Source organism: Rhinolophus hipposideros (assembly GCF_964194185.1).
Source record: "Rhinolophus hipposideros genome assembly, chromosome: 25".
Taxonomy (NCBI): Eukaryota; Metazoa; Chordata; class Mammalia; order Chiroptera; family Rhinolophidae; genus Rhinolophus; species Rhinolophus hipposideros.
In genome coordinates this window covers 30122930-30140950 of record NC_138071.1, presented here as the reverse complement: position 1 = coordinate 30140950, position 18021 = coordinate 30122930, and the positions used below count along the sequence as shown (strand labels likewise).

General features: G+C 50.8%; 1 protein-coding gene across 5 annotated transcripts in view; it reads left to right on the top strand.

Moving 5' to 3' along the window:
* PTPRN2 (protein tyrosine phosphatase receptor type N2) overlaps positions 1–18021 on the top strand; it is a 406465-nt gene that overhangs the window by 254726 nt on the left and 133718 nt on the right. For all 5 annotated transcript variants that reach the window (XM_081038718.1, XM_081038717.1, XM_081038716.1 and 2 more), the window contains one exon: positions 9437–9501. In XM_081038718.1, coding sequence (XP_080894844.1) covers positions 9437–9501 — 65 coding nt within the window. The remainder of the gene's footprint in view (positions 1–9436; positions 9502–18021) is intronic.

Here is an 18021-nt window from a genome sequence, read left to right as displayed (position 1 = left end):
GAGCACGATTGCTGGGCACATGGGGAGAGTGTGTTTAGTTCTGTAAGAAACCACTGTCTCCAAAGTGGCTGCACTCTTTGCGTCCCCGCCAGCAGTGACTGAGAGTTCCTGTGGCTCCACATCTTCACCAGCGTTTGGTGGTGTCAGTGTCCGGAATCTGGCCGTTCTGATAGGTGTGGGGGGGTCTCGTTGCTTTAATTTGCATTTCCCTGATCACCTACGATGTGGAGCTTCACAGGCCTGCTTGCCATCGGTCTTACTGGGTGAGGTGTCTGTTAAGGCTTTGCCCATTTTTTCAGTGAGGTTCTTTTCTTATTGTTGAATTTTAAGAGGTTTTGTATAATATGTTTGGACATAGTCCTTTATCAGATGTATTACAAATATTTTCTCCCAGTCTGTCATATGTCTTTTTATTTTCTTAACAGTGTCTTTGCAGAGCAGAAGTTTTTAATTTTAACAAAGTCCCACTTGTCATTTTTTTCTTTTATAGATTATGCTTTTGGTGTTCTGTCTAAAAAGTCATCACGAAACCCAAGGCCACCTAGATTTTCTCCTGTGTTATATTCTCACACGGTTTTGGAAGTTTCAAATGTTTCAGCACCCACACTCTGTGTAGAACGTCCCATTCAAAGGCTGTAACCCGCAGGGCCTCAGGTCTGGAGGCCTCAGGTCTGGAGGCTGGGCCCCTGCTGCTCTGAGTCCGTCCACGTCTGTGGCCACCAACTCAGCCGTCGTTGAAAGCTCAGGCCCTGACCTTGCTCACCTCGCAGGCTCCCACACTTGGCTGCAAGCCCCCAGGGGAGACATTCCGTCCTGGAAGTTTGGAGCACACAGCTGTCACTGACTGAGCCTCACCCTTCGCCTGAAGGTCATTTCTTTGACAGTCTATTTCTTTACAGTTGTTGATTCAGCGTTCTTTCTTCATTCTTTGCCAGTTGAGTAGTTTACATTTTCTTTGTTCATAGTTCAACTCCTTAAGTGTTCCAATTTTTGTTTATTAGTACTAGTTTGACTTGTAACTTAAATTTCCACTGCATCTGTGGTTAGGTTTCTTTTATCACTATTAACTTTTGGTAATTTGGGGATTTGAGGTATCTTTTTTTTTCTTCATTAGACTTCTAGTAAGAGTTTATGTATTTTTCCCTAAAATCAACTCTTAGATTTATTCATCAATCGTGTTTCCCTTTTGCAGTTTATGTTTTTATTACAGATTTCTATTCCTTCCCTAAATTTTAGCTATTTTACATCTAACTCCTTGATTTGGATGTTTGGTTTTGGTTTCCCTGTTTCTTCCATTATAATGAAAGCATTGGCGACCACACCCACGTGGGGGTGCTGTGACCCTCCCACAGGGGAGACAGCATCCTCATCTCTCTACTTTCTGAGTATTCTGCAATCATGGTTTCAATTTCTTCTTTAATCTAAGAATAATTGCAGAGTGTATTTCTCAATGCCCAACTGATTGGAGAGTTTTGTTTTCTGTGGTTTTAATTTTTAATTTCATTAGATTATGATTGGAGAATACAACCTGTGTAAGTTTTACTATTCGGAAATCACTAAGGCTTTCTTTGAGGCTCAATATCTGATCGGTCATATTTGTGTTTCTAGAGATCAATCAACTGCTACTGAATTATCTTCATTAGTGAAGTTATTAGACTCGCTGTGTGTCCCCCATGAGGGCTGGGGAGACTATTCCAGCTCTGAGCCTTCATTTGCCGGCTGTGTGACTGTACACTCAGACTTCCTCGCTAGTGCAAAATGGAACAACTCAAAGCACCTGTCTCAGAGGCTGTTGTGAGGTGCCCTGGGAGCCATTTACAGCGCTAGGCACAGGCCCCACCGCTCCGTGACAGTCAGCGTTGGCTGTCCTCGAGGTGTTCTGTCTGCCCAGGCAGTGAGAAGCATGTCAGTTCTTCTGTGTCAATTCCAATGGTTTATTTAACTTCTGGTCCCATACCAGCTCATGAATAGTATGCCTTCATTTTGAACTCTTTAACATTAAGATATAATTATGATATTTATTTCACTTTTTAAAACAACTTTAAAAAATTGTGCATTGTCATTACTACCATGATCCCTTCTTTATTTCTGTTTATATTTACCTCATTCTTTCCCTGTCCTTTCAATTTTAAATCTCTCTGAACTGCTTTGTTTTAGATATGTTCCTTATAGATAGCATCTAGTTCGACTTAACTGAGTTTGTCCTAATAGGATAATTTAACCTGTTTACATTTGTTGTCATAACGATGTGTATTTTTTATTTATCACATTTTATGCTTCTTTCCTATTGTTTATTTTCTGCCACGTACATAATGTTTTGATTTGGTTTTATATTGCTCTCTAGTGACTTGGAGAGCATATTCACTGTTTTAAGCTCTTTAAACTTTTCAGAAAGAAATTGGATCTGCAGATTTCTAATTATGAAGAATAAAAATAATTTTCTGGTCTCAGAAGGACACTTGAGGATATCTAACTCGTCCCAAGTTTTATAACACGAGGCCTAATTTAAACTCATGTTCGCCTTTATACAGGCATCTCTTTCCTAGAATCTGTACGTATCTGAAAGAAACAAAGTACAATAAAATTCACAACCTAAAAAGGTGACTGTGTGTATGAAGGAAGAAGGATCTTTTGGGAGCAAGTTCAAGGCCTTATTGTTGAAAATTGTCAGAAAATGTGTTGATGAGGGACTATGGCTGTTTATTCAGATGCCCTTTAATTAAAAAAAAAACCCACACACACCATCAGATTTCACTGAAATTTGCATTGGGAAAGCCAATTACATAGTGGAATTGGTGGAAAATCTTATTATTATGAGCTCCTAGCCTCAGCTCGACCTGCTTGCTTACTGTCTAGAGATAAATGATAAGCAGACAAGTTTTCCTTTTTCCTAAGCACCAAGACCCTCCTCCCCATCACGTTTATTGGACATAGCAGCTGCCAGGACCCACGCACTGAAAATTGCTGAAGATAAACATTGTATTTTAAATTACTCCAGGCAACCAGGCAGACTGGGAAAAAAATCATTTGAGCAAATTGAAAACTGAAATGTTGATATCAGATATTAAATTAATGTAAGTGAGATTGAAACAATATCTAATTAAAATAATTTGAAAAATGACTTGGAAATTGAAGCTGACATTAGCTTTTACCAGCCTGTCATTATTATTACCTCGCAGCTAAGCTATGTTTTCAGCGAAGCCCTGCCCGCTCTCAGGAGATTTCATAGGAGGCCTGGCAGATAAAAGGCTCATTTATTTATTCAGTTATGGCTGAAAAACAGGACTAAAGAACCTTCCTTGGGAAGTCGAAGCGTGGGTTTGACAAATTGACCTTTCGGTTTCCAAGGAGAGAGAGCCTTTCCGAGCCTGTGCTCTCATGGCAACTCTGGCATTTGAAGCTGGACCATGTTCAGTGCCTTCACTTCACACAGGGCATCCAAAAAAAAAATCAGGTTTGGAATGGCAATTGAAGCAAGGGTGTCCAGCTGCAGTGACTGCTAGCAAGGCTAGTGAGCTGGACACACAGCCCTCCTAGCAGGGTCTGCAGGGAGGCGGACAAGTGCCATCCCGTGGGCCCTCCAGGAGTGGCTCCTGCTTGGAGTCGCTGTGAGCGTGGGGCTGAGTGGCCTGGAAGTGGTGCTTCTTCATGCTTCCCAACCATCCTCACATCTCTGTGTTATGAGTAAGATAATTAAAGGGGAGCGGTTCGTCTTGTTGGAGCGCGTGCCTCTTCACAAGCTGTGGTATCATCAAGCGAAAAATGGCCTCAGGCTCAGAAGATCTGGTTTCCCTTCCCACAGCCTCACTGGGGACAGGCAGTAGCAGCAAATGCCAGCCTGTCAGAGGAAGCTCGGACTTACTTGTTCAGAACTAGAGCCACTGGGGCGTGGGCCCAGGTTCCAGCATTGCTCACGGTGCCACTGGAGACAGAGTCCAAAGGAAAGACTGGAGGAGGAGAGCCTGGTGTCTCCTCCTCAAGGTGACATTTGACAAAATCTACTGACGTTTCTCCCTCGCAGCTAAACAAGAGGTCCGACAGAACGCTGCGTAAAAACATGAAAGTCTAACGATTTTACACACACATCAGTGTATAGTTATGCTCCTGCATAACATGCTGCATAACATAAAATTGCTAGATTATTTAAACACACGTTAGCTTGTTATGAGGTTTGCTCAAACCTGCATTTACTTGTTCTTCCATAAGCACAGAGCGGCTGGGGCGGGGGTGGGGCTTCTCAGAGGATTGCGGGGATTTCTCCATCTCCATCAGGGCACTGGGAGAACTTGATATGGGGACTGACCCTCATGCAGAAAATAACCCAAAATGCCGCAATGTGATGGTATAGAAATACATTTTAAACATATCGAGTGTCTGGCAACCTTGAAATTCTTGAAGATCCCAAACTAAGTGAAAGCAGCAACCCGTAAGTGGACACTGGTATTGACCTTTATCACGAGGGCATTTCCCAAAACAGGGTGTACTTGAACGTCTACATTCACGGCCTTACAGACTGTCGCAAGCAGGAGGCAAGACCCAAGGCAGGCCTAATTGGGCAAGGGAGACCTGCCGCATACAGCTAGGACTGCGTCATATAGTCTGTAGTGTGACAATAGACCTAGAACATAAATTTAAGTATTATATATGTTAAGGAATACAAGCGGGAAGTAATATACGACCTAAAGATTAAGAGCCTTAAAAGTTATTCTCTAAAATTTAAAACAATAGAATTTTTTAAATGAAAGATGTAATAGAAATTTTAAACTCAACAGGTGAGTTTAAGGACAGATTAGGTATAATTGAAGAAGGAATCAGTGAACTAAAAGATAGAACTGAAGAAGTTATCCAGAATGCAGCCTAGAGAGAGATAAAGAAATAGAAAATATGAATTTTAGAAAAGGTAAGGAGTCCTAAAGACAAGATAAGTCTTAGATATATATATTTACATTTAATAGGAGTTCTAGAAGGAGAAGAGAGAGTGATCAAGGGTAATATTTGAAGACACACTGGCTGAAAATTTTCATCACTGATGGAAGATACCAATCCTCAGATTTAAGAAGTCTATCGGAGTGAAAACAATTCTGCACCTAGGTTCATAACAGTGAAACTGCAGGACATCCAAGACAACGGGAGAATCTTAAAAGCAGCCAAGTAGAAAAGACAAGCTATCCAAAATGGAATGAGAATTGGACTCATGGATGATTTCACAGCAGCCAGAATGAAACCAGAGACAGGAGAGAAATGTCTCCATGTTACTAAGGGGAAAGAGTTGTCAACCTAGAATTGTACCAAGAGAAAGTATCTTGTAAAAATGAGGGCTTAAAAAACCAAGAATAAGAGTTTAATAAAGATACTCTCAAAGAAATTGAGTTTGTCAGCAACACCTCCTCATGTCAGTTAATTCTAAAAGATTTACTACAGAGAAAATAAAAATAACTCCAGAAGGAAGACATGAGAAGCAGAAGGAACAATGAGCAAAGAAAATAGTAAATATGGGAATGCATTTAAACAAAATATATTGTATAAAATAATGCCTTGTGAGACTAAAAACAAGATGGAACTCTAATACTGGACATGAAAACAATAGCATTTAAAATGAGATGAATATGAATGGAGGTAAAGTGTTCTAAGGATTTTGTAAATGTTAAGACAGTGAATATTTATTTATTAATGTGAGAGTTTGTTACATGTGGATATTAAAACCCCTGGGAAACCACTGAAAAATAGAAAGAGAGTATATAACTTTCAAACATAAAGACAACAGAGGAAGCTAGAAATAACCTCAAATACGTCAGCTTCCCGAAGTGACAGCGCCTCCTCTGGGACGTGTCAAGCTCCTCCGTGTTTCCAGGCCTTTCACACCTTTGTTGTGGGACCTGGTGCCATCGGGAGGACACAATTTGGGAGATTGCACGCCCAGAGAGAGGCCTGGGCTGTGAGGTCTCCAGGTGATGCCGGGAGCTGGGAGAGCAGTCGGCCTGGGGCCTTACCTGTGGCCCCGGTACAGCTTCTAAGAAAATGCTCACGTGAGAAAGAGTGAACCAAATAGGCCATTTGTTAAATTCCCTTATAGGAGAGACAAGCTTCCCTAAGACCCCGGAGCCATGTGGGCTCTCAGCAGCGGGGCTGCACCCCGGCCTCCCCCCCCCACATAGGGCAGGTGTTGGCAGCTCACCTGGCCCCTCTCTGCACTGCTGCCCCGCCAGGCGGTGGCCTGGGCACGTGCTGTATCAGGATCGTTTCTTCAGATCTGCTCCCCTCCCGGCCTGGCACTGACTTCAGCCCCACAGGTTCCAAGCAGGGTGACGGCGTCTCTGTGGAAAGTACATGGCGAGTCACCTCCACAGTGACACAGGGAGTATTGACCAGGGGCCGTACCAACTTCAGTGAGACCGACCCCCAGTGCAGGGCGCCAGTGGGTCAGTCAGAGGTCCGTCCCCCAGTGACCGTGACAATTCACGAGCCCGTGGGGTAAAAATGTGGCAGAGGGGATGGACATTTTTGTGATGGAAACACGTACAGACACAGATCTGTGCCCCAGGAGCGTGAGAGCCGGGCTCCGCCTTACAGGCCGTAGCTGACTGATGGTCAGGGGCGAGGCAGTGCCCGCAGCCGCCTCTCGCCGCTCTGCTCTGTCCCCCGCTTCCTGTGCAGCTTGGCCATTAAGTTGTCCCCGTTGAAATTTAGATCACAGAGGAGACTTCTGCACATCTTTTCATGGTAAAATAATGGGGCTAAAGAGAGAGGCAGAATCGTTCCAGTGTAGCTACGTGCTTAATTATATGGAATGCTGCATAAATTGTCAAGTGCAAAGAATTATTCTGATAAATTAAAATCCTAATTAAATGGACTACTGCAGAATTTTGAGAACATTGTAGGTTTCTGCTTCTCTAGGTAATTTGCATATCCTTCATCTAGTGGATTTAATTTTAAAGGGCTTTTTTGTGTGTTTGGAAACCCTGTTTGTCTCCCATGAAGATGAAAATGGGCTTCATGCAATGTTCTGTGTGTTCCCCTCACTGCCCTCATCAGACAGACTCGGCTGCCCCCATGCCCCCTCCGTTCGATGTCAGCTCAGCCAAGGCTTGTGGCCGCCATCGCCCAGTCCCGCGCCTGACACACGAGTGTGCTGAGTAAGTGAGTGAGTGAGTGAATGAATGAATGGGAGGCAGGATAATTCTTTCATTCAGCCATGTGTCAATTGGCTAATCCCACCAAGTTGCTGGTGATGAGAGATGGAAGCAAGGCTTTAAGAAATAGACATCACTAGACTCCACCCTGTATTTTCTAGTTCGAAGGGTCCCGGAGACACGTTATAGAAAGTGCCAGGTGAGGGGCAGTGGGAGGAGCGGACGAGGCTGAAGAAAGGGGAACAGCGTCTGCGGATGCGGAGGGAAGAGAGAGCTCTGAGATGGGCGGCCTCCACGTGGGCTCTGCCCGATGAAGAAGCCCGTAAGCCGAGGGACTGAGCGAGGTCACGGAGGGACTCTCGCTGAGACTCGGCCTCTGAAAGGCAGGCAGAGCCCTGACCAGTCAGCAGCATGGCGTTTTAGAGCGACGCGCAAACGGACATTATCTTTCTCTGACAGGAACGCGGGCTGGCTGCCTTATGGGTCCAGTCAAAACCATTGATTGACCACTGCCATGTGCCAGGCCCTGTACATGGCACAGCACACGCAGGCTCCCACACAACCGTCAGCCTCTCGCAATGTGAGGCAGTTTTCATAAGGGGAAACTGAGGCAGGGTGCTTGGGCTGCCTGGAAGATGAGCACGTTTTCACTGCGCTGAGAAGGTCGGTGGGTATGTCTGTCAGCGGACAGGACCTGCCTGAAGGTCTGGGGCAGGGAGACCAGCCTGGACCTGGGGCCTGGCCGGCAGGGCCATGCGTGGGTCTGTGAGACACGCAGGGAAGGGCCTGGAAGCTCTGCTGGGCTCACCCTGCGAACGGGGGACCGGAAGGTGTGTAGGCAGAGTGGCAGCGAGTGGCCTCCTGCAGTGTGGATGTGGACGCGTGCAGCGAGCGTCGCCTGCCGGCGTCACTGGGCCAGCACCTGCTTTGTGGGTACGGTCTTGCTGGGGCGCAAGCAGGGCCGTGCTGTCCCCTTAAGTGTCGTCCTGCTGCCCTCACACTGCGGGTCAGGTGGGCCCTGGGCTGCATTGTCTGCATTACTGTAGGGATGGCGTTTCATTCCTGAACCTGAAATACTGTCACTGCTGTGGAGCAATAATGGCGTCTTTTCAGATTCCATTGTTGTGTGCTTTGTGTCCCTCAGCCTGTTAGAGTTCTCAACTGTCCCCAAAGCAGCCTGCTGTTCAGTAAATTGTTTCCTTTACTCACAGAGGGTTAAAAGCAGTTGCTTTGGGCACTATCTCTTACTGTCTCCCATTCAAGGCTCCATGTGGGCCACTTCCCCTGCCTGGCCCCCCCTTGCACCCCAAAACCCTAAGTCGCTGAGATTCTGAGGTTCTGTAGCCGGATGATTTCACAGGTGTCAAAAATAACGTTCGCTTGTCATTAGACAAGGAAAGGCCCCAAAGATGGAGAGGACAGGCTCTCACTGTCCCCTCCCAAGGTCGTTCTGCCACCCACGATTGGTGTGGCGTGTGTATCACAGCGAGAGGAGGAAGCAGCTGCGTTTTCTCACTCGCTCCGTCTGCTCCCATCACAATTGCAATGCACCCTTCACTCTTGGGGCTTGCAATAAAAAGCCATTTTTTTCTGGGTTTCATTTCCAACAGGACAAGAACATTGGTACAGAACCGGAAGCCAAGGTCAATTGCTTTGTGTCACAACTTGCCCCCGACAGCGTGGGGGCGGGTGCTTTGCAGTGTTAGCTCTGGGACGATGGGTGTCCAGGAACATTTGCTTGTTGCTTCCGGAGGTCATTTCTCTTGGTCTGATGTAGATGGCTCCTCATTCTCTGAAAGTCTTCCTCTCCCTAAGTAAGAAGCAAACTCGGGTGAGGCTCTTTCTGGGGCTAAATCGTGAGAGAATATTTTCTGTCAGGCCACGAATGCGAAGGAGCAGCAACCAGCACGAATGGGGTGAATGTATGCATTCCGTGTGCATTGGGTGGGTCTTCCGTGATCACGGACTCGTTAAGACGGTGTGTTTCCCACTGGTTTTATTAATAATAAGCATCATATTCTGAAATAAGATGGTCATTTGCAGAGCATGACCACCTACAATGTCTCATCCAACAGTTCTGTACGTATCCCAGAATGACGTTTTCTAGATGAGGCTGAGGGGTGCTGGCTCAGGGACCTCAGCTCCCAAGCAGGACAGGCCTCACGCTCGGGCGCCCCCCAGGCCTGCTCACACCCCCACGCTCTAAGGAGGCAGGACCAGCAGTGAATCCACTGAGTTTTCCCAAAGCAGGGTGTGCTGATTTCCTCCCCGAGCTCACCCTTGTGCTTCTTCATTTTTCCTAACAGTCGACAACAAGGACAAACTGGAAAGATTGTCGGGACTGAAAATTCTTCAAGCCAGAGTCGGATCGGTGAGTAACAGAGGGCTGCCCTCTGAGACCGTCGGTGCGTCCTGGCGTCGGTCTGGTCCCGCGTGGAGGCCGGGCGAGCGCGGCCCAGTGGGCCTGCCGAGTGTGGTCAGTCCTACCAGGGTCATGCTGACCGGGGGGGGGGGTAGCTGGTCAGTGCAGGCTTGTGCTCCCATTGGCCGGAATGCTGATCCGGTGCCGGGGTAATTTCAGTTTCTGGTTGCTTTTAAAATCAGAATTGGTGTCTTCCTGGGGAAAATCAGTCATCCGTGAGAAACCTGTTGAAACCTTCAGAAAACACGTACTTGCTTCTTTGGTGTTTTGTGGCTGTTAAATTTGTGGACATGAGCAAGCAAAGGAAATTATCCTTTCGTGTAGGGGTTGGGAGGGCGGGGCGGCTGCACTTTTATCTTCATTGCCTAGGCATGCTGGGGGCAGGCAGCAGACGAGCATGAATGTCTCCATGATGTAATTTAAAGTGTGGCGGACAGCAGTCACGCCCAGACATTGCCATGTTGGTGACAGAAAGAGGGACTCGGTCAGCAGTCCACCCACTGGCATCACCTCCTAGAAACCCAGCTTTCCCGACCTCGGGTGGTTGATGCCTTGTCCACTGGCCAGGGGCCTGTGTCCTCTCAGGACCGTTCGTGGCCACTCGTAAGCGTGGGCCGGGCAGCCTGCGCTGTCGCACTTGCCACGTGGACATCAGGGCCTCACCATGGCCGACGCTCGGCACTGAGGCAGCTCCGTGGGGGCGCCTTGCTCCTAGCACAGCTGTGCTCCTCAGAGCCGCTTAGGCAGCACCGCCTTCTCTGGGGCACCTCCGCCGTAGCCGTCCTGCGTCCTGGCTCCTGGAACAAGAGTCTTTCTTTCACGGGTTGTTGCTCAGAGCAGAGGCTCCTGGGCTGACCGAGGGCGTCGAGTAAGGACAGGCCTGCAGGCAGCCGGCCGTGCCTGAAGACACTTGGTCCCTGCGACATGGCAGGCAGCGGGCAGGACAGGGCACCACTGCTATGACAGGAGCCTGTCAGAAAATGCTCCGAGAGGATGGAAGACACATATTCTTGGTTTTCCTCGCTGCCTGGTGGCTCAGGCGGGTTTCCCCGCGTACCAGGCTGTAACTTTATCAGCCAATGAGGCTAAGGACAGTGGGCATCCCAGGACCGTCTGTACCCGTGGACGGTGCACTGACCAGTGGCCAGCGGATGAAAGTCCAAGAGGGAAGGGGCTTGGGCTGCCTGTTTCGGTGCAGCCGGGAACTCGCGCCCCAGGCCCCTTCTCAGCCTCATCGGGCGGCATCCTGAATGGCGGGTTGTTCCCATGGCAGGAGTGTTGGTGGCCAGTGATTGGGAGCAAAGGCAGGGGACGTGGCCAGAGCCAGGCATGTGGCTCTGGTCTGTGCTTCCTGTCCCTCATGGACGGTGTTTGGGCCACACCAGGGCTTGGGACATGTGCCTATGGAAGTGCCACAGGCTGTGTGTGCAGAAGGACTCGTGGGTGACAGGGACCCCCAGCGTTGCTTTGGGAGACGCCCAGCGTGGCGCCTGCTGCCTCAGGGCACGGAGTGAGGACCTGGCCATGGGTCCAGCCTGCTGACTGGCTCCTGGCCAAGCAGGGCTATCACATGTCCCCACCAAGCTTGCTTCTTCGGCTTCAGGAGCACAGACGTTGTCATCAGGAAATCCTGAGCCTGCACAACAGACTTCTCTCTGTGGCCTGTTGAGGAGCCACTGCTCTTCCCCCCGGGAGAAGCAGGAGGTCGGGAAGTTGTGACCCTACTCCTTGCCCTCCCCGTGTCACCGCCATGCCCTCAGGGACAAGCTCAGGCACCTCCGACCTCTGTGACTCCGCGTGTGTCAGACCCTCAGTGCGTGATGTGCCCCTTCAGTCTGTTCCTTCCTCAGCTCTGCGAGGCTGTCATCTCTCATCTGCAGTGGTGATCGTCCCCGAGCAGCTCCATTCTCACCACCACCCGGTTTCCTCTGCCCTCAGCGGGGGTGGCCGCAGTGCCACCCCCCGGGGTATGGTGACAATGTGCTAGGATCATAGATGTGTCATGTCTGACAGGGCCATGGGTCCCTTCACACAGGCGTGGGCCTTGCTGCTCTCCTGTGTCTGCAGACACTCCCCAGGTCCCCGCTTGTCTCAGGGCCATGCTGTGGCACTTCCTCTCCGCGCTCAGCTGCGACAGCGCCCAGTGTTGGCTACATTCTCTGACTCGTGTTATGGTCTTACCCACCCTCCTTTGCTCTCTTGTGTTGTCGGGTTAAAGCTCCTTTCCGTGACAGCTGCCAGCTCCCCCTGTGGACGTGTTTTCCGGGGTGGCTTGTGCCGGGTGTTGTGTGCTCACCTTGGGCGGGCAGTTACACTGCGAGGAGGGGCGGTCTGTGTAAGAGCTGCATGCTCCCCGCTACTTCCATGGGGACCTACCTGTCCCAGGACCCACTTGTGTGTCAGCTGGGGATCTGCCCCCTCAGACGGTAAGATCGCGGCCCGGCTGGCGGTGCAGGTCTGGGTGTTGGCCTGTCCCCAGCTCGCAGGTGGCTTGATGCTGGTTGGCAGGCAGGAGAGGCCGCTGTCCAAGGTGCTAGGCTGTATGTGTGTTCTCCGGCGCAGCCTTTCCACACCTGCAGCCGCAAGGCCGGGTGGACACAACCCCGTGTGGCCACAGCCCCAACCCAGGCCCCAGCCTCAGACCTGTGAAGGTGCAGGTGTCTGGGAGTAGTTGTAGCAGCAGCCCCCATTATGTCCCGGTTGGGGGTTCTCCTTTCTTTCTTTTTTAATTAGTTTATTGAGGTGACAACGGTTAGTAAAGTTACATAGATTTCAGTGTACAATTCAGTATTACATCATCTATAAATCCCATGGTGTGTTCACCAACCAGAGTCAGTTCTCCCTCCATCACCATATATTGGATCCTGGGGCTTCTCTTTTCATTCTGGAATCTGGAAGTTCCCTTCCTTCCTTTGCTCTTAGCTTTATACGCTTTAAGTGGATGTATTTCATTTGGTATTTCTGTGTGTATATCGTGCGAGAGCCCTGGCTCAGCTCAGTGCACTGTTCATTTGTTCAGTCAGTCAGTTACATTCGTTGAGCGCCTACTGTGTGCCAGGCCCTGGTCTAAGGGGAGGGACTACAGCAGCAAACAAAACACAGGCTTGTGCACTGTGGAGCTGCTGTCCCACAGAAAGCTGGATGCCCCCTGGGGAATAGGGCTCATCATTTGCTCTTAGCGCAGGGTGCTGCCGTGACCATCCCTGGTAACTGTGGGGGGTGGGCAGCCCTCTGGTCACCAGGGGCCTTCACATCAAGTCCACTTACAGACACACGTCCCAGCCGCCGTCCCTCAGTCCTCCGTCCTCACCTCCTGTCTAGCCTAGTTCTCCACACGCGACACTTGCTGCTGGCGCCCATGTGTTCTGAAGCCTCCTCTGCCTCCATCTGTCCTGCTCTGACCGCAGCCCACGGCTCTGGGGCCTGCCCCCTGAGCCGCTCAGCCTCTTTGCGTCATCTGTCCAGCGGGTGTTTCCATGTTGTGATGCAGGTGTTTACCTTCCTCTTCCTCCCCTCAAGGCTTTGCTCTCTGGGTCGCGGGGACAGTGTCTGGGGACAGTGTCTGGGGACAGTGTCTTACTGACTTGGCCCTCACCTCCTCACTAGAAATCCACAACCACAGATCTCACAGGGAGACTCAGTGCTGCCAGAGCCCCACCCAGAGGGTTTTCACGCTCCCGTGATGCTAAACGGCTGCTACAGGGTGCTCTTCCCTCATTCCGGCAACCACCCTACCATGTGCTCATGTGTGCAGGCTCACACACACACACACACATGTGACCACCTACACTTGTGTGCACGCACATGCACACGTGACCACCTCCACTTGTGTGCACACACACATGCACACAGACGTGACCACCTCCACTTGTGTGCACGCACACATGCACATGACCACCTACACTTGTGTGCACACACATGCACACAGACGTGACCACCTCCACTTGTGTGCACGCACACATGCACACATGACCACCTCCACTTGTGTGCACGCACACATGCACACGTGACCACCTACACTTGTGTGCACGCACATGCACACACGTGACCACCTACACTTGTGTGCACGCACACATGACCACATGACCACCTACACTTGTGTGCACACACATGCACACAGACGTGACCACCTCCACTTGTGTGCACACACACATGCACACGTGACCACCTCCACTTGTGTGACCGCACACATGCACACGTGACCACCTCCACTTGTGTGCACGCACACATGCACACGTGACCACCTCCACTTGTGTGCACGCACACATGCACACAGACGTGACCACCTACACTTGTGTGCACGCACACATGCACACGTGACCACCTCCACTTGTGTGCACGCACACATGCACACGTGACCACCTCCACTTGTGTGCACGCACACATGCACACGTGACCACCTCCACTTGTGTGCACGCACACATGCACACGTGACCACCTCCACTTGTGTGCACGCACACATGCACACAGACGTGACCACTTACACTTGTATGCACACACACATGCACACGTGACCACCTCCACTTGTGTGCACGCACACATGCACACAGACGTGACCACTTACACTTGTATGCACACACACATGCACACGTGACCACCTCCACTTGTGTGCACGCACACATGCACACAGACGTGACCACTTACACTTGTATGCACACACACATGCACACGTGACCACCTCGTGTGTGCACGCACATGCACACGTGACCACCTACACTGTGTGCACGCACACATGCACACAGACGTGACCACCTACACTTGTATGCACGCACACATGCACACAGACGTGACCACCTACACTTGTGTGCACGCACACATGCACACGTGACCACCTCCACATGTGTGCACGCACAAACACACCCACACTCTGTCCAGTCCCCCCACCCCAGTGGACCACGTCTGGGCCGCCTCCTCGCCCCACTGACCTCCTGCCGCCGTGCCCTCCGTCCCACGTCACCAGTCTGCTCCCTCACCAGCTTCTATCCACACGCACCTTTGTCCGTGTGCTTCCCACCCGTTTAAACTGGGAAGCTCCCTGACAGTCAGTCCCTCACCACACTGTCCTCCTCACGTTTCTGTTTCTCTTCAAGATAGCACTCTCCAAAGTGTGTTCCCGTCCCCTGTATCCAGTGTTCCCCCACCTTTGCTCCTTCTGGCCATCAGGACATCATCTCCACAGAAACAATTACTGATCGTCGGTGACCTCACAGTCTGCAGACTAGTGGGCACTTTTCTGGACAGTGATTCCTGTCCTCTTGGCAGCTTTCCAGCCCAACCTCCTTTCGGAAAGCCTGACTGTGCGGGGAGGCCCCTGCCCGGCTCTGCCAGTTCCTCACTGTGGGGCCCAGCGCCCTGCACGCCCCGCGGCATGGCCCCTCCCCACTCCTCTGTCCCGGGTCCCCGAGGGCTCTCCAGCCCTGCTTTTCTGTCTGATCTGTGTGATGGTGGCCCCCAATTTGTTCCTGCAGCCCTGGCCTGTTCCCTGCACTCTCAGTGGGCTCAGCAGGACTCTGTCTCCCCAACTACAACCTGTTTCTGCCCCCAAGTTTCCCGTGTCATAGTGGAAATGACATCTGACTGACAGCTGTCAGTGGAGAAGCGCTGTCCAGGGACTGAATTGACCCACCTCATGGAAATCGGAACTGCAGTTAGGTATTTGTCAAAATGACTGTTTAAACTCTTGAAGGAATAGACCCCTGCCCACTTTGGGTGTCGGCCCTTCTTGTGCGTGGGCAGCGGGCGTGGGTGAGAGGCTTCCTGTGGGGCAGGGGCTCCGGGCGGAGGGCGAGGGCAGAGCACACCTGGCCCACAGCACCAGCTCCAAGGTGTTTTGTCTGTCTGAGGTATGTCCTCTCTGGTGCCTTCGTGACCTCAGCGTCCCTAGGGGCAGAAAAGCACCGCCACCGACCATGTATTTCACCCGCCTGCCTGGAGCCCCCCAAGCTGCCTCCCGTCCTTCGCAGCTGCCTGATGTTTCTGGGCCCACTCTGCTGTCCTTTCCATGCAGCAGTTTCCCTCTTCAGAAGACAGTGTTTGTCACCCCTCTGGAGCTGACCGAGGCCACTGTCCAGGGGCTCTTGAGCCAGGAGCCCACACCCAGATCAGCCTTCCCCTGAGGACCCTGCAGCCCCAGCCGCGCTGACAGAGGGAAGGGCCGTGGTTACTCGGGCGGGTTCTGGGTCCTGAAAATAGGAGCAAGACGGGCAAGTTGAGACGTTTTTCAAAACCTAACAGTATCTCTTTTTCTAATTTTAACTGCCTTGTGCTTTATTGGCCTGATTTTGATGCTTCTGATGTTTTTGGAAATGCATTTGCCATGAACATCTCTGCTAATTCCTGACTCTGGAACGGAAAGCAGAATCTGATTACTAGGAATCTAACAGCGTTTACAGAATTCCTCGCTGGTGCTTGTGACTCATGCACGTGATGACAGATAGCGGAATTAAAACCTTTTAAGCCAAATGGAAAGATCTCAAAACAAAATTGAAAGGAAATGAACAGATTATGGTACATGCACACATTCCTAATAGATTGGTGATATTTTGATGTATTTCAAAATCTAATTCCTGATATCTTCAGAGTGTTCATGGTTTTTCCAAATTAACAAAGTCATGCTTCTTCCAAAGGAAAATTAAAATATTACAAAGAAGTATTTAGAAGAAAAATAATCTGGGTGACTGTCACCAGGGGGCAGGTCCATGCGTGTAGCTTCTATAAGTGCATCTGACGAAAAGGAATCACGTTTGAATTTCTTTTTTTTATATAAATTTTATTGGGGAACAGTGTGTTTTCCAGGACCCATCAGGTCCAAGTCAGGGTGTTCACAATCTTAGCTGTGCCGGGCGCAGCTCACTGGCCCCTGTGGGAATCGCACTGGCGACCTTGGTGTTATGAGCACGGCGCTCTAACCACTGAGCCAACCCGCAGCCCGTGTTCTAATTTCTTAATATTGTGATAAACATAAAGCTGTGAGATTAGCCTGCCCAGCATTTTAGTAGGAAAGAGTGGGTGCCCCGTGAGCTCCGAAACAGTGGTCGGGAGGATTTGTAAGGCTTCCATTTCACGACACGGCGTCCTGGTTCAGACCAGAGCCATCGTCCCGCCACAGACCGGCTGCCGTGGGTGGGAAAGAGCTTTCCATCACTGGGAGAATCAGCCAGAAGGGAGATGGCCGTCTGCCCAGATGCTGACAAAGGGAATCTCTCTTTCTATCTAGTGTAGGAAGGAGAAAGTTTTTCTGGACCCTCACAGGGTCCCTGGCTGGGTCTGAGAATTAAACTAACCAAGACAGATTAACAGGAGAAAAGCACACAGATTTCTTCTGAGTTTCACACGACGTGGGAGGCTTGGTAAGGAAGTGATGACTGAAGAAACAAACCTGAGTGTTTTTGCTGGTTTTGGGTGGAGTGGGTGGGCGTGGGGAATAGAACAGAGTGTGGGGACGGGGAAACTCAGCCAGGCCTGTGGCCTGGGACTCCTCTTGGGAGATGAAGGCACCGCTTCCCTCCGGCACGGGGAGGGCAGCTCTCACACGAGGGTCCTTCTGACCTGCTCCAGGGAGAGCTGGGAGCTCAGAGACCCCTCTGCTTCTGGCATCTTCTCAAACTCCTCAGCCTGAGACAGTCACTGTGTCAAGGCGTCGCACTTCAGGGTCGCGTGTCCTGAACCCCATCACTAGTGTGGTATAATGTTAGCCGTGGCTTTCAGGAACTTCTTCAAAGAACCCTGAGGGATTTGCGCATTTCCCTTGCCTGCGGCCGGGAGGCGTGGACCGCAGCTCACACGCCATCCACATGCGGGCAGCGCTTGTCCACGCCTCTGTCTCCTGTCGGGCTCCTGGGTGAGACTTTGCTCAGAAAAGGGATTCTGTGGGTAAAACAGTGTTGAGCCCCCCACCCAAGTGCGTCTAGGATCGAGCTGCTGCCCCTCCAGTTAGAGTGAATTCGTCATATGTGTGTGTTGGAGGCAGGGGGGGCGGGACATGGCAGTTGTTGCCATGGACACCGTGTGGGTATGATACAGATATATAACGGGTGTTGTATATGTAACGGGTATTTTCCTCCCAGTGCCCTTGATCATTCCCGTGTGTTCAAAGAGGAGCCATGACCTTAGCTGTCATCAGAACCAAGCCCCATTGTTTAGGGCTTTGCTAAGAGGACCTGGGGCCTTGATGCAGACGCAGGCCGAGTCAGTGGGCAGGAACATAGGCAGGCCCGGCTGCGCATGGCTGTGCCCCGGGTCCCTGGGTGCTGGGAGGAGGTGCGCGTACGCCCGATTCCTGAGACACTCTTCAGTAGATCTTAGGTAGACCCAGGAGACGACTTGGTGTGGAGGGAGCTTTGCCCAGTGGGAAGAAACCACCAGACTAAACTTACCCCAAAGAAGAATGGTGGGAGCGAGCCCCGTCTGACGGTCAGGCTGAGGGGAAGGTGTCACTTTGTGTGTCATGGATGGAACAGGCCCTCCGTC